Raw genomic sequence first — 16,936 nt, forward strand, 5'->3', positions numbered from 1 at the left:
ATGTAACAGTAATTATTCTAACACTCCCCCTCAAGCTGGAGCATACAAATTGTATGTACCAAGCTTGGAACAAATAAACTCAATCCGAGGTCCCCTTAATGACTTGGTCAACACATCTGCAAGTTGGTCATTTGATCCAATAAACTCGGTACATATTTCTTTTAACAATAACTTTTTCCGAACAAAATGACAATCAATTTCTATATGTTTAGTTCTCTTGTGAAACACTGGATTTGATGCAATGTGAAGAGCAGCTTGGTTATCACAATACATCTTCATACTCTGGATGTCACATAAGCTAAGCTCTTGAAGGAATTGCTTCACTCATATAAGTTCACATGTTAGTGACGCCATTGCCCTATATTCAACTTCAGCGGTTGATCGAGCCACTACATTATGTTTCTTACTTTTCCATGAGATAATGTTTCTTCCAAGGAAAACACAATATCCAGTAGTAGATCGTCTATCAATAGGAGAACCTGCCCAATCGGCATCACAATATCCTGATACCTGAAGGCTTCCTTTTTCTTCATATAACAGCCCTTGCCCGGGAGCCTTTTTCACATACCTTAGAATGCGAATGATAGCATTCCAATGGCCAACACATGGAGCTTGTATGAACTGACTAACCACTCCAACTGCAAAAGATAGATTCGGCCTTATAATAGTGAGATAGATTAGTTTTCCAACTAGCCTCCTATATCTCTCCGGGTCGGAGAATAACTCACCTTCTTCTGCTGTTAATTTTTGATTTGGGTCCATAGGACTGTCAACCGATCTACAATCAATCATGCCTGTTTCTTGCAAAATATCCAGAGCATACTTCCTTTGGGAGATTACAACTCCATCTTTTGATTGAGCTACTCCAATGCCTAAGAAGTATTAAGATCCTTGGTTTGGAAATGTCTACACAAGTACTCCTTCAATTGAGATATTCCAGTAGTATCATTTTCTGTAATGACTATATCATCAGCATATACTATTAAGTAAACACATTTCTTGAGAGACGAATGATAATAAAAGACTGAGTGATCTGCTTCACTGTGTTTTAGCCCAAATTTTTGAACAATGGAGCTGAATTTTCGAAACCAAGCACGTGGTGATTGCTTGAGCCCATATAGAGATCGGTGCAATTTGCAAACCATACCAGACTCCCCTTGAGCAACAAACCCAGGAGGTTGCTCCATATAAACTTCTTCCTCAAGATCACCATGGAGAAAGACATTTTTGATATCCAATTGATGAAGTGGCCAATGACGAATGGCTGCCATTGCGAAGAAAAGACGAATGGTAGTCATCTTGGCCACGGGAGAAAATGTGTCACAATAATCAAGGCCATAAACCTAAGTGTACCATTTTGCAACTAGTCGGGCTTTTAGCCTATCAATGTCACCATTACGGCCGACTTTTACTGCATATACCCATGGACAACCAACAACCTTTTTGCCCGGGGGAAGTGACACAAGCTCCCAAGTAATACTATGGTCAAGAGCCTGCATTTCTGCAATCATGGCTTGTCGCCATCCAGGATGATCAAGTGCTTCTTTCACATTTTTGGGTATAACCACAGAAGACACTGAGCATAAAAGGGAATAAAAGGAGGGCGACAGTCTGTGATAGCTAAGAAAATTATAAATGGGATGAGGGTTTCGAGTGGAACAAGTACCTTTTTTGAGAGCAATGGGCCAACCAGAATCATTTTCACCAGGAGGCGTGGTAGGAGGCGGTGAGGGAGAAGAATCTGAAGGAGGAGATCCACCATTTTCTGGAAGAGGACTACCCATCGGGGTACTACGGCGGAAGATATCAATATGTGGAGAGGAAGGTTCGGGAGGACCTTGAGCATGACTTGGATTGACTGAGACATTGGAGATATTGGACTCAACCACTGGAAGAGGATGGACCTGTTGGAGGATATGAACATCTTGAACGGTTGGAGAGAAGAAAGGTGTTTGTTCAAAGAATGTAACATTGGCAGACATGTAGTACTTCTTGGTTTCAGGGGAGTAACACCGGTACCCTTTTTAAAGCCGAGAATAGCCTAAAAAGACACATTTGATCGCATGAGCGAAGAGCTTGTCTAGCCTCGGAGACATGTCGTGAACAAAACAGACACAACCAAAAACTCGAGGAGGGGTGTGAAAGAGAGGATCATTGGGAAAGAGAATGGAGAAAGGGACTTTATTATTGAGAGAGGAGGAGGGCATCCTATTAATAAGAAAACATGCAGTTAAGAAGGCATCCCCAGTGATGAACAAGAATATGGGCACCAAGCAAAAGGGTACGAGCAGTTTCAACCAAGTGTCTATTTTTTCTTTCGGCTATACCATTTTGCTGGGGTGTATGAGGACAAGTGGACTGATGCAAAATACCATGGGAGCTAAGGATTGTAGAAAAAGTGGAGGAGAAATACTCTTTAGCATTATCACTTCTTAAGATTGTAATTACTTGACCAAATTGGTTCTTGATTTCATTCAAAAAGAATGTGAAGATGGGTAACAATTCAGAGCGATCTTTCATTAGATAAACCCAAGTTCATCTAGAATACTCATCAATAAATGTAACAAAATACCTAAAACCAAAAGAAGAGATGCGACTAGGTCCCGGACATCAGAATGAATAATAGAAAAACTAGAATTACACATTGATTGAGACCTTTTAGGAAAGATAGATCTAACATGTTTTCCTAGTTGACAAGACTTACATTCTAAAGTCTGAAGACCACTAAGTTCAGGACACGTCTTTTTTAACTTTGACAAATGAGGATGGCCAAATCGGTCATGTAACACTTTAGGGGGAAGAGCTGCAACACAGGATACACGTGGACGAGATCCAAAATGGTATAAACCTCCAGCTTCATATCCTTCTCCAATCTGTCTCCTCGAGCCACGCTTCTGTATAACAAAAGATTTTGAATCAAAAGTTATTGAACAATGTAACATTTTGGTTAACTGACTTAAGGAAAGTAAATTGAATGGACAATTAAGGACAAAAAGAACAGATTTCAGAGTGAGAGAGGGAGACAGGGAGACTTGACCGACTCCCTTTGAACAAGTTTTAGAGCCATTTGCAAGGGTAATGAAATGGGGTTTTTCTTGGAGGGAAAGGGTTGAAAACAATGAGGTATTACTAGAGATGTGATCAGAAGCACCCGAGTCAATTACCCATGAATTTTGACCTTCCATGGATTGAGAAATGCAAGCTGTGGATGTACTTGGGGATTGAGATGATTGGGCCAAGCTGTTAGACTTTAATCGTAGATACTCTTAATACTCTTCCTCAGTGAACTTTGAAGGAAAACCATGCAAGGAGTGGCAATTTTCTTGAGTGTGACCCACCCTCTTACACTAAGTGCACTGTGGACGTCCCCGACCTCCACGTCCTGCTCCTCTAGTGCCACGTCCTCCTCTTCCTCGCGTGGCAACCATGACAGATGGTTCCATTGTTTCATGAGCTTCCTGAGATTGAGGCACTGAAACACGAAATAGACGTGTGGTCAAGGCTTCCAAGGAAGGGACCTCATGACTTGCCCGAAGTTGATCTCTGATATGATTCAAATATGGATGTAAAGCACGGAGGATCATCACCATATAATATTTGTCAAGCTTCTTCTTGATGTCTTCCGGAGATTCCAATTCCAAGAACATTCTCAACTCTTCCACAACTGCTTGGGCTTGAGACCATATCATGGTCTGTCATTTTGAGACATGCAAGTTTGTTTGCTGTATCATAAAGACGTTGAATATCATTAGCATAAATGCTTTGAGCTTTCTTCCAAAAAGAGTGACATGTTTTGAAGGCTCTAAGAGATATCAAAAGTCGGGGTTCCACAGATTGCCACAATAGGGAACACAATTGGAAATCTGCTTGTTTCCATTGTTCAGCCTTTTCAGAAGGTACTTGGCTTCCATCCTGCTCAAGGTGGTCATAATGTCCTTGACTGAGGAACCACATTTCCACGGCAGCAAACCAAGATAGATAATTCTTTCCGTTTAGCTTTTCGGAAGTAATGGAGGGACTTCCAGAGAAAGAAAGAACACTTCCAGACGCCATTCTTGATAAAAGTAGGAGAAAGAAAAAACGCGGCAGTGAGGAACCAAAAAACCGAGAGGGTTTCTTATGGTTTTCTTCAAGGGAACCTTCTGGACATCACTGAAGTAGGGTTTTGAGGGTCAGAACAGAGAGAGGAGGCTCAAGCGACAACTATGGAGGTGTCGCGGTGACCTTCTGACGGGCAGAGGGCGGCACGTGAACAGTACACGCCTGTTCGTAGCGCACAAAGAAGTGGCGTGTGGCGGAGCGTGGAGGAGAATCGGACTCCGGCACCGGTGGGGTTGGTCGTCACGTGAAGAGACGAATCAGATCCGGTGGTCGCCAGACGGAACAATGACGGCGGACGGTGACGAACAGATATGAGATGGCAGAGAACCAAGTTGAAGAGCTTTAAACTGCAGTTGACCGCTGCAGGTAGTGACAAGACAACCGCGGACAATAGCAAAGGGCACTGGACAGATGCGAACGACAATGACAATGCTGGTAGACAACCCAGGACAGAAACCAGAGCAGGTTCATCCTGCTCTGATACCAACTTGAGATTAAAATCTGATAAAAATATATTCTTGAGGGCTTAACAGATCCCTCTCATTATCTTCTATATATATTGAAAAAGCAAGAGTACATGGAACACAAAGAGTCTGCACTAGATCTTTAGGTACAGAACTAGATACTACTCATTACTGGTCTAGCAAACTAGCCTTAATGATGATATGTAACAGTAATTATTCTAACAGATACAACTCTCATTAGCTAATTCTATTCTGTTTTATGTATTAAATTAGTCCTTCTTGCTTACCATTTTTTATTTTATGTTGTTTTCTAATAAATGCAGTGAGGTGCCTGATCATGCAGTCTTTTCTTGACATCGATTGGGAGAATTATGGGAAATACATAAAATCAGTGCCTGAAAATTTTGTTCTTGGTCCATTTATTCAAGGGCTAAATGACCCAATACACCATAAAGAGTTTGGTTAGTTCGTTAATCCTTGGGACCTTTTAAATGGTTCCTTTTTATTCTTATTTGAATCTATGTAAAGCCTTTTCTTTTTGAACTACTTAGCCAACTATTTAATTTCACTTAAAGTAATTACTTTATCCAAATATGTGTTTCATTTGTTGCAAAATAAAGTGAATCCCCATAATCTTTACCCAAATATTATATTCTACTTGATTGGCTTTGGATTTTTCAGGTGTAAAAGGAGTTTATATGTCCACGGTGATTGAAGGTGCAGCCAAATTTCTCTGCCATTATGTTAGTTTTCTAGCTCCAAGGTATGCTTAGAAATTGTTTGGGTGTGAAAGGACTCAGGATAGAAATGTGTTAAAAATTTGGAGAATTTGGAATCCTTTTGTTTTTACTACAAAACTTTAGCACTGAAAAAAGGTTGCTTAGAGCTGGCCTGACGCAGGTTACAGAAAAAAAGGTGATAAAACAATGTAATTGTTTGGTCCAAACTAGAAAATCCTGTAAATTTCTTGAGTAGAAATTTGCAAGGAATCTAATAAAGAAACCTGTTCCATAATTGGAGAAGATGAAGCAATTTATGCAAAAGTTTCTCATGTTATGCTCCACTTGAATATAGCTATCAAATTTCGGCCATGGCAGCACCAAGGCGGAAACCGGCAACCTGCCACCACAACAAGGCAGTGGCGAAGCAGGTTTTCCATGGCGGCCCATGACAGCCACTTTTTGCATGGCGGCTAGGGGGGCGTGCAGAAATAGATAAGCAGCAGCAAAGTGGAAGAGATAATGCAATAACCGTGTGGGAGAAGAGATAGGCAGCAACGCACACACTAAACCCTAATTCCTTCTGTGTTTTTTGAATGGTCAATACATAAGGTTAAGAATTTGACGACCCACAACAGCATACAATGGCTGATTGGTAACAAGGGGTCTTTATACCAACTTGATTTTGGATGTGATGAAAAATTAGTGAGTTACATGCTCAACTGATCTATATGCACACACGAATACACACACGAAAAGTTATCGCACTCAACCCATTGGTTAACATACACCCGAAAAGCAGTTTTATAAAAGCTGTACAATACAATAACAATCATAGATTTTTACTGACATTAGGAGATTTTTTGGGGTATGGATTTGATATTAGGCTTTTCTTTGGAGCATTAATCTCATTCAGTCATAGTATGGCTGCAAAAACCCTAATCTAGCAGTTGATGATTTTGAATTAAAACTCTGCATTGTCCTTGGTTTTTGCTAGTTTTTACTTATGATATGCTTTAGGAGCATGATGGTTATCAAAATCGTGAGTTAACTAGTAAAGTCACGAGTTTACGTTCTCACACCCCTAAACCAATTTAACTTGCAAGTAGAATCGTATTTTGGGAGGCTCGTGTAAACTCGAGCAAACTTGGTTAAAATCATGTGAAATTGCCAGTTTAGAGGTGATATCTTCTCTTGATTCGCCTACTGTACCAACAAATTTCTCTTGATATCTTCTCTGCTGGACTCCATCTTTGTGTTTTTGTTTCTGATTCTCCTCCACGCATTGCCATATCTCACTATCATTTTTTCTCTCTGCCTCAGTTTTAGGGCCGATGGCACATTTTAACTTTTTCAATTTTAATCACCTCTTATTATTCTGGACCATTGGCCTCCCTTTTTACTATGCTGAACTTTTGGGCTAACATTTAAGTTCAACAAATTTTTTATGTGAAGTATAAAATATAATCAATTAAAATTATTATAAAAGAATACTAATATTAGAGAAAAATATTTAAAATTATATAATATGATATACTAATAATTATAAAACTGTAAAAAATAAAATAATATTTATAACATTATAAATATTAAGTTATGTTATTTATAAATATTTTTATAAGAAGTAACTCTTATTACAAAGTTTCTATGAGTTTACTTAATCTTTCGAGTTTGACAAGAGTACTTTGATTCTCTTTTTCTTTCTTTCCTCCGTACCTTCACAAATTCTTCTTGTATAGATGATGATGACATGCATGCACGATTGCTTGTCTGTCTATAGTTTAGTGGTACTTTTATCCATACTACTATTACTTACCTCTTTGTTAATGTAAACTATGTGATGCAAAGCTTTGGCTTTTGATAGGTTTCTTGTTAAAGAATTCCTATCTCTCACTCAACAACTCTCGGAAACAGTACAGAAAGTCTGTATAACTTCTGATATTATTGACTTTCAAGAAAGAATGCAAGAATAGGAAGAACAAAGGAAGCTTAACCTTCCCCAACAAGGATAACCAAATCCTGTTTTAGAAACTACTAACTGTCCAATCCCTCTCCCCTTATTCCCCTTAACTATTTATACACAATAAGTGTTCCCCTTTTCTAACTGTCAGACCGTTAGGCCAGCTAATGCAACTAACTACTCACATACTCTTCTTTCTCCTAACATACACCCTCATCATCCTATCATTACCCCCCCTCCATCCATAACCTTGTCCTCAAGGTTAAATTCTGGAAACTGTTCCTGGATTGTGGTTTGATCTTCCCAAGTTGCTCCTTCTTTTCCCCCTGTCTGCCATTCTACCAGAACTTGGTGACATACTTCATCTTCTTTTTGAATGTGCCTACGCTCCAAAATTCTTGCTGGCCAAAAAGCAGGACCGTCAGCTTGCAACTCCTCTGGCAACATCTTTTCAATCCCATGGTCCCCCACCGCTTTCTTTAACTGCGCCACATGAAACACTGAATGAATCCTGGCAGATTCAGGTAACTCCAATCGAAAAGCTACACTCCCCACCTGCTGTAACACCTCGTAGGGCCCAAAATAACGTGCCGAGAGTTTTGGGTGTAGTCTAGTTGGCATTGAAGATTGACGGTGTGGTCTAATCTTCAAGTACACCCAATCTCCTACTTTTATATCTATCTCCCTCCTCTTCTTATCTGCTTGCTGCTTCATTAATTCCTGAGCCCGATTCAAGTGATACTTTAACTGTTTGAGGGCTTCATCTCTTGTCATCAAATCCTGCGCCACTGCCTCCACTGGTGTTTCCCCCGGAATGAACCGGCTAAATGAGGGAGGTGCTCTCCCATATACAACTTCAAACGGCGTGCATCTTGCAGCTCCTTGATAGCTCGTGTTATACCAAAACTCAGCCCAAGGAAGCATAGCATAGCAGCTCTTTGGTTGTTCAGAGCAAAAGCACCGCAAATATCCTTCAACAATGCGGTTAACCACCTCAGTTTGCCCATCCGTCTCTGGATGATACGCCGTGCTCATTTTGAGCTGTGTTCCCTGCATCTTGAATAATTCCTTCCAGAAAATACTCAGAAATAAGGGATCTCTATCACTCACCATAGAAACCGGAATCCCATGTAGCCTGATGATCTCTTTGGTGAACACATCAGCTACGGTTTTAGCAGAATATGGGTGTTTCAATGCTATAAAATGCGCGTATTTACTCAACCTGTCCACCACTACCATAATGGCATCATACCCCTGGGATTTAGGTAATCTTACTATGAAATCCAAGCTGATTTCCTCCCAAACAGCTTGCGGAATGGGTAGGGGTTGCAGTAGCCCTTGAGGATTTGCTGCCAAGTACTTATGCTGCTGGCATACTGCACAACTCGCCACAAATTCAGTGATTGTCTTCTTCATCCCCACCCAATACAAAGATTGGGCTATCCTCCTATATGTACGATAGACTCCCGAATGCCCCCCAGTTTTGGTTACATGGAATTCATCAAGTAACTTTGGTATCCAAACTGAACTGGACGATATCACCATCCGGCCTTTGTAATGCAATCTTTCATTTTCTAAAGTGTAAGCTCCATGAGAGTTTGAATCCTGTTTCAGATAAGCAATCACTTTCTGCAATGTCACGTCCTCCTCTACCTCTCGCAGGATGTCGTTAAAATCCTGCCAAAAGGGTCTGGAAATGAGCTGTAATTCTCTTTCTTCCCTCTCTCCTTCATCTCTCCTCGAGAGGGCATCAGCAGCCTTATTGGTACTTCCCTTTTTATATACGATCTCAAAGTCATATCCCATTAATTTTGCCAACCAGTTTTGCTGACTGAGTGGTAATTCTTTGTTCCATCAAGTATTTCAAACTGCGCTGGTCATGTGTGCACGGTAAATTTCCTCCCCACCAAGTAAGGTCTCCAGTGCTGAATGGCTAAAACGAGAGCCATTAATTCTTTCTCATAAATTGACTTACTTAGAGAAGCCGTAGACAAAGCCTTGCTAAAAAAAGCTATCGGTCTCTTATTCTGGGTCAACACAGCTCCCACCCAACCTCCAGAGGCATCACACTCGATGTGAAACTCTTGTTCGAAGTTTGGCAAAGCTAACACGGGAGCTGAGGTTATCGCAGCCTTCAACGTATCCATCGCTTGTTTTGCTTGCTCGGACCAGTCAAACTTACCCTTCTTCAATAGCTCCGTCAACGGTCTGGCCAATTTTCCATATCCAGCCACGAATCTTCTATAGTAACCCGTTAACCCCAAGAAACCCCTTAATGCCTTCAAGCTCCTCGGCTCTCCCCATTCCACCACGGCTTTCGTCTTATCACCATCCATCTCCACCCCCTGTTCTGAGATTTGATGGCCTAAATATTGGATCATCCTTCTTCCAAACTCACATTTCTTTTGGTTGGCCACCCATCCATTCTCCTCTAGCACCCGTAGCACTCCGTCTAAATGCAGCAAGTGGTCTTCCCATGTGGGACTGTAAACAAGGATATCATAAAAAAAAAACTAACACCCATTTCCTAAGATACTTCCGCAATAGCTCATTCATCGTACTCTGGAAAGTAGCAGGGGCATTGGTGAGCCCAAATGGCATAACAAGGAACTCGAAATGGCCGAGGTGAGTGCGGAAAGCAGTCTTGGGCACATCCCCTTCCTCCATTCTAATCTGGTGATATCCAGATTTTAAATCAATTTTCGAAAAGTAACGTGCACCGGTTAGCTCATCTAGCAATTCTTCTATCACGGGGATAGGAAACTTATCGGGGACAGTTGCTTTATTTAGGGCCCGGTAATCTACACAGAATCTCCAACTCCCATCCTTCTTCTTCACCAAGATTACCGGACTAGAGAATGGGCTCGTGCTCGGACGAATGATGCCTGCCTTCAACATATCTTCCACCTGCTTCTCAATCTCGCCCTTCATGAGGTGAGGGTAGCGATATGGCCTCACATTTATGGGGTCTACTCCCTCTTTTAGTTGGATGCGGTGTTCTCTGTTTCGGTTTGGAGGCAGCCCCTGAAATTCACGAAAAACGGAATAGTGCGCCTGTAGCACCGTCTGTAATTGTTTTTTCTGCTCTTCCGTCACATCACTATCCCACTCACTGCAGTTTTCCTCCTCCACTTTGCACAGATTCCAAACCACAGCCCCTGAGTCAGCTTCCACTAGTTTAAGCAAGCTCCTAGCATTCACCACCTGTCTCGATAATGATGGATCGCCCCTTATACGTATCTTCTTGTCCCCCACTTTATAAACCATAGTCATTTTTCCCCAATTGGTGCTTACTTCGCCTAGTTTGGCCAGCCATGCAACTCCCAAAATTACATCTACACCCCCAGCTCAAAGACGTAAAAATCTTCCTCCACATCGACTTCCTCCAGCTTCACCGTCACCTTCTCACACCGGCCCCGCGTCATTCTCCGATGGCCATCACTCAAACTCACGCAGTACGCCGGGGTGTCCGTCACCTTCAATGCTAATTCCTCCGTCAGCTTCCGGCCTATGTAGTTGTGACTGGCGCCGCTGTCTATCAGCACCACCACCCTCCTTTCTCCGATCATCCCCTTCAATTTTAGCGTTCTGGCCGACGTTAGCCCTTCTGCCGAACAGGCCGATAACTCCAAGAGCTTCTCTCCTTGGGTTTCGGGTTCTTCTCCCACTTCCTCCTCCTCGTCTTCCGCTAACAATAATACCCTCAAACTCTTCTCATCACAACGATGGCCGGGCGCGAATGGGCCACCGCACCGGAAGCAACGACCCTCCTTGCTTCTCTTGAGAAACTCCGGATATGGTAGGTTTCTCACCATTCTTCCACGGTTATCGTTCCCACCCGCAATATTCGGTCTTGTATTCGCGTTCGCGATCCCCCCATCTCTTCTCGCATTTCCCGCCGTCTCCACTCGGCCTCCTTGGTTTGCCGGATTACGAATCGGGTCTGTTCGTATCACTCCTCCCGATGATCGCGCCCCTACAGGGTTCATTCTGAACCCACTCGCAAAACCCCCTTGCGCTCTCACCATCGCATCCTCCACGTCCCGAGCGACCCTCATTGCCTCCATTAAATCCCGCGGGTTCTGGATTCGAACCTGCCCCTTTATGTCCTCCCACAGTCCGGCGAGGAAATATCCGAGTACTTGCTCCTCCGGAATGCCCCTCGTCTGTCCAGTCAATACCTCAAAGGTGCGCACAAATTCCTCCACCGTGCCCTCCTGTCTCAACGACGCCAACCTTTCGAACACCGTTCCTCTGAATCCCCCACCGAACCGGTTGATCATCGCGGCCTTCAAACCGTCCCAGGAGCGATTTCTTGCTTTCTGTCTCCAGAACGTAAACCAGTACGCTGCGCTTCCCTCCATACTCACATACGCGATTTCCACTTTGTCTTCATCGCTCATCACCTTCTGAATGTCGAAAAACCTTTCCGCTCTGTTGAGCCAACTCAAAGGCTCGTCTCCATCGAATGTCGGCAATTCAATCCTTTTCCGCCACGGCTTTTGTTCCTCGCCTCTGTTTCCATTCCCTCCATTCTCATTTTCCCCCACGACTCGGTGTCTGTTGTCGTTCACCGAACTGTCATCAGAACTCCCCTCCGGTGGATTAACGCTCGTACCCAAGACCCTCATAATTTGCTGCAAGTCTCGTCGTACAGCCGCTGACTCAGCCTTCATTCCCTCCATCGTGATCTCAATTGCCTCCAGTCTCGCATCGGTATGGTTCTCCATCTTCGTTCACTTCTCGCAAAATTTGGAATCCGGCAGGTCGGACCAAATTGATAGGTTTCTTGTTAAAGAATTCCTATCTCTCACTCAACAACTCTCGGAAACAGTACAGAAAGTCTGTATAACTTCTGATATTATTGACTTTCAAGAAAGAATGCAAGAATAGGAAGAACAAAGGAAGCTTAACCTTCCCCAACAAGGATAACCAAATCCTGTTTTAGAAACTACTAACTGTCCAATCCCTCTCCCCTTATTCCCCTTAACTATTTATACACAATAAGTGTTCCCCTTTTCTAACTGTCAGACCGTTAGGCCAGCTAATGCAATTAACTACTCACATACTCTTCTTTCTCCTAACATACACCCTCATCATCCTATCAGCTTTACTTTTCTTATTATCTTAAAGTTTATTGCAGGAAACGCGTTGCATTTTTGTACAATTTGGCATCTACTGCTAAACATCAATCTTTTGGACGAGCTGGACTTATGGGCCTTGCTGACTGCATTGCTTCAGTTGCTTCTGCCATTGGAATAGTTAATCATGTCAGCACAGAATCATTTAAAGGAACATTTTCTGTGGAGTTTGTTTCCGAAATGGAAAATCAATACAGTGAAAAAATAGAATTACTGGATATCTTTAGATATGTTGTCGAGAGCAGCAAGCAACATTTCAATCCTAGTTACCGTCTTCAAGGTTTTTTATTTACTCTGCTTGAATTATTCATTTGATAACCATAAATTTTAGGGTGCACAATGTAGGTCAACTTATGCCTTGATGATGTTTACAGTTTGTGGCAAAATTCTGGAGGCTGCTGTTTGTGTGGTGTGCGCATTTGATATTCCACTTGAAATTCTTTTGCTTTTCATTTCAGCATTGCCAAAGGAATTTACGGATTATGGTGGTAAGAGAAATATATTATGTCAATGGCTTTCTACATTCTGTAGTCATGAAAATATTTGAAAGCCGAGGAAAGAAAATATCAAACGCTCCATTTTCCCTTCTGTTGTTTACATAATGAGAAACCAAACTAATCATCATTGTTTTCAAATCAAGATTTGAATTGTGAATAACAAGATCTATTTTCTGAAGTGAGTGAATTGAATCTTATCACAAACTGTAAGCTAAATGAAATACTTAAATCACATAAAATTTATTTATGCAAAGAAATATTTAGCGATAGCTTTTTAAAACGTATTATTCAATAGGGAAGGAAATATCAATTTTATGACTTTAAATGAAGGATGTCCGAGTTAACAATGGTGTAGAAGGACCTTCTCCCTTTTGGTCTTTATCAAATCAGAAGATGAAACATTATTGCTATTGTTGTGTAGTTTTGGGGTATGATTTAAGTTGTCCAAATAATGGAGCCACTCCATTCTCTAGCATATCCAATCATGCTTGTGCTTATCCTGTAGCATACAAATGCTATCTTAAAAGACATTACATGATTGGTCTTCCATGAGTTTCTTAATGTAAATCAAACTGAAGAATAATATGGGAAAATAAAGAACATTTTCAGGGTTATGGATGAGTTCATTTTAACTTCTCATTGCTTTGCAGCAACTGGAAGTGGAATCTGTTGTGAATATTTTCTTATTACCCGGGCAAGAGTTGTAGTAGGAGAAATTTTTAGGTTAGGGTTGGTGTTATTGAAAATCTGTTATGATGGTGCCATGGCTGAAATCGGTGGCAGATTTACAGTTTGCCGCCAGAGTAGGGTGGTGGCAACGTGGGTTTCACATGGCGACCACTTTTTGCATCACGAAATGTGAAGGTGGAATGGAGATGGCGAAAAAGGTGGAGAGAAGTGGTTCCGATTTGAAAGCAAAGGATAAGGTAGATGTGCAGCTACACAAAAGAAACCCTAATGTGCAACAGCCCATGAGAGAAACCTATTTTTTCTGTTTTCTCTTTTCTTGCATATATTGAATTTCTTTTGAATGTAATCCTTTCACCTAACCCATTATGGATTTTGTTATAATTTCATAGAGGATTTTGGGTCTTCATATCTGATATTGGTTGGGGTGTCATGTGATCAATGACACTTGAATCTAGTATCCAATATTCATTATATAATCTATATGAGACATTCAGTCCATTGACAAAAGAAATCTTTCCGAACGTCCTTGAATATGCTAGTGAACAAGTACATGTTGGTTTATCCAATTTGTTGAGGAATATCGTTTTCTCTATTTCATCTTGATTGAGTTGAATCAATTTTCCTTTGCTTTCTTCTATAGTTTCAACATCTATGGTGTGCCCATCCTCCCTATCTTATGTTGTATCCTTTTTTTCCACTCCTTGTCACGGTTATGTGGAGATCAATCTTTGCTAAGTGGCTTTCCATGCAACTTCCAACATTTTTCAGACCTTTGACGAGGTTTGTTGCAATAGGTACACGCACACCACACACCTTCATCTTTGTTCTCCATATTAGTTATTCGCCCCTTTTTCTGGTTAACCACACATCTTGTTTCCTTGTTGTGTGGCCACAATTTTCACCTTCACCTCATATATTTGGGCAACATCTTTAGCTTCGGAATATTTATGCTTAGCTCTCCTATTCACAAACATCAACTCTCAAAATCTGTCCCCCGACATCCCACAAGACAAGAATATATAGACTTTCCTAGAGAGTCTCCCCTTGTAACAACAATTAACCATTATACTACTTTTATCTTTAAATATCTTCCAAACCCTCTCATTACTTCCATGTCTAACAAATATCAATAAAATAATTCATTATTTTCTTATATGGTTCAAGATCGTATCATATCTATTCAGGATCCTAGTCAATTTCGTTGGGGCTATTAGGCCACTGTTCCTAGTCATTTTTGTTGGGGCTATTAGGCCACTGTTTTCAGACTCGTGTTAGATCGTCCATAATTATCTAATTTCACACTTGAATTGTTTTTTCCTAGGCGAGAGAGTGTGTTGGAGATCTAACATTGATTAAGAATAATACAAGATTATAATATATAGGTGGTGTGCAATTTCCATCTTAGAACTTGGTTTTGTGAGGTTGAGTTAGACATAAACCCACTTATTAAGATTTCCTTTACCTTTTAAAGTAGTGTGAACAAGTTGAGACCAAGCCAAATAATTTTTTCCATTCAATATGTATGGAATGTTAATACTATGAAGCTTTACATCAGACTTTGAACGCTCTGATACCATCTCAAATATTCGGGTAAAATAGAATGTTTTTATTACTAAAAATACATCAGACATAAATACAAGATTGGAGGACTAATATAGATATACAATAACAATAAATATGTAATCAGATCCCTATGATTTAGGGATATAATTGGATCCGTACGATTCAGGGATGTTTCTGTTATACACTTTAATATAATCTCCTAAATATGGAAGGATAAAATGTGATTGATGACATTATGAGGCAACTCTTGCCCTTCCTTTGTTACTGAAAGCCTTTTGTGATGCTGATTGGTCATCTAATATTGATTGTAAGCATTCTACTTCAGGAGTAGCCATCGTTATGGGTTCCAATTTAATATCTTGGTGGCCCCACAAGCAGCAAGTTAATCCCTGTTCTAGCACAAAAGTACAGAAGTTTGGCTAAAACATCTACTGAACTAATATGGCTTTCTATTTTTTTCACTGAGTTTTAGGTTTCATTTTAGTCCTCCGTTTCTACTTGAGTTTTGGGAGGGGTGTTAGAGTGAATAATTAGTTGTATTATGTAGTCTGTTACAGCTGTTATCTTTTCTATGTATGCTGATACTAACAATAGCTTTTGTTGTAAGCGGTTGCCTATAAGTAATCTTGTAAGGATTTTTTTCGTAAGAGTGGAAATAATAAACAGTTCAATTTGTTAACAAAGTTTCTATAATTCATTTTCTTCAGGATTTGATATGAACTAAATAAAATACTTTTTGATGTTGTTCTTACTTTCTGATATACAAATCACAATTTGTTGGTTTGGACTTAAGAGCATTACTTGTTACAGTATTTGTTGGGATTGGGATCTGAGTATATGAATTAAAAATATGATTTAAGATTAAGTTTTCATCACATTTGGATGTTCTCTAATAAAAAATCTCCTTGTCTTTCGAAACCATATTTTTTTTGTCAATGAATTTGAAAAAAAAAAACCTATGAGTTTTAGTTCGTTAAATTTTGACTACTCTTCCTGATCCTCCCCAGGCCAGTTAAGGGTCCCTTCGCAAAGATGGCTTTCAGGTTGTGGTTACAAGGATAGGTGTGCCAATTGCTGTAATAATGAGATAAAGCTGTGGAATAGTCTTTATGACTTCCCACAGAGGTTTGTCAGCAATGATCTTCCATTTGATGTTTCTTTTACTTATGACGATGAAGACTTGAGTGCATGGGAGTCTGAAGCAAATAGATGGGCAAAGATGCTTTTCCTTTCTACTGAGCATGGCCATCTCCTGGAACCTATTTTAGTGGTTTGCTTTTGCCTTTGTCTTTTTAGTTTCTACAATGTTTATTAAATCTTAGTGGAAATTAATTATTTATAGGAAAAAGAAAAATCATCAGCAGTGTCTTGGGTTTTACATTTGTTTTGTTATAAGAGAGCAATAGGATCGTTTTATGACCTGCAATTGATACTGCTCATGGCAGGGGTATCCCTGTACAAGTTTTATGCTGTAAAATCTAACAGGGAAATGACAACTGTTATTGCAGTTTATTCGAAATAACGGTACAAATATCTTGAAACAAAACCATGATACGAGATACATAGTAGTCAAATTCATGATTCTTGTCTTGAGCTTAGTTATGGAGCTTCGCAGAGCAAAGGAAAGAGCAGTTGAATATATTGCTAAAGCCGGAGCAAATGTAGAGAAGCCCTTGCCTGGTGTAGTTGATCATCTGGGTTTCATTGATGACATCTCTGAGAAGCTTTCTGATGAATTTATATATTTATTGGTACCATATTTTACATCTTTTAGTATTGTGATATGTTTATCCATCTACTT

General features: G+C 40.5%; 1 protein-coding gene and 1 pseudogene across 3 annotated transcripts in view; one reads left to right on the forward strand and one right to left on the reverse strand.

The window, feature by feature from the left end:
- LOC124824463 (tRNA/rRNA methyltransferase (SpoU) family protein) overlaps nt 1-16,936 on the forward strand; it is a 55,580-nt gene that overhangs the window by 5,994 nt on the left and 32,650 nt on the right. For all 3 annotated transcript variants that reach the window (XM_088104808.1, XM_088104807.1, XM_088104806.1), the window contains exons 8-13: nt 4,889-5,026; nt 5,247-5,328; nt 12,388-12,665; nt 12,760-12,873; nt 16,143-16,405; nt 16,644-16,886. In XM_088104808.1, coding sequence (XP_087960934.1) covers nt 4,889-5,026; nt 5,247-5,328; nt 12,388-12,665; nt 12,760-12,873; nt 16,143-16,405; nt 16,644-16,886 — 1,118 coding nt within the window. The remainder of the gene's footprint in view (nt 1-4,888; nt 5,027-5,246; nt 5,329-12,387; nt 12,666-12,759; nt 12,874-16,142; nt 16,406-16,643; nt 16,887-16,936) is intronic.
- On the reverse strand, nt 9,134-12,317 carry LOC148206833 (uncharacterized; annotated as a pseudogene).

Source organism: Vigna umbellata, chromosome 1, assembly GCF_029865625.1.
Source record: "Vigna umbellata cultivar VRB3 chromosome 1, Vumbellata_1.0, whole genome shotgun sequence".
NCBI lineage: Eukaryota > Viridiplantae > Streptophyta > Magnoliopsida > Fabales > Fabaceae > Vigna > Vigna umbellata.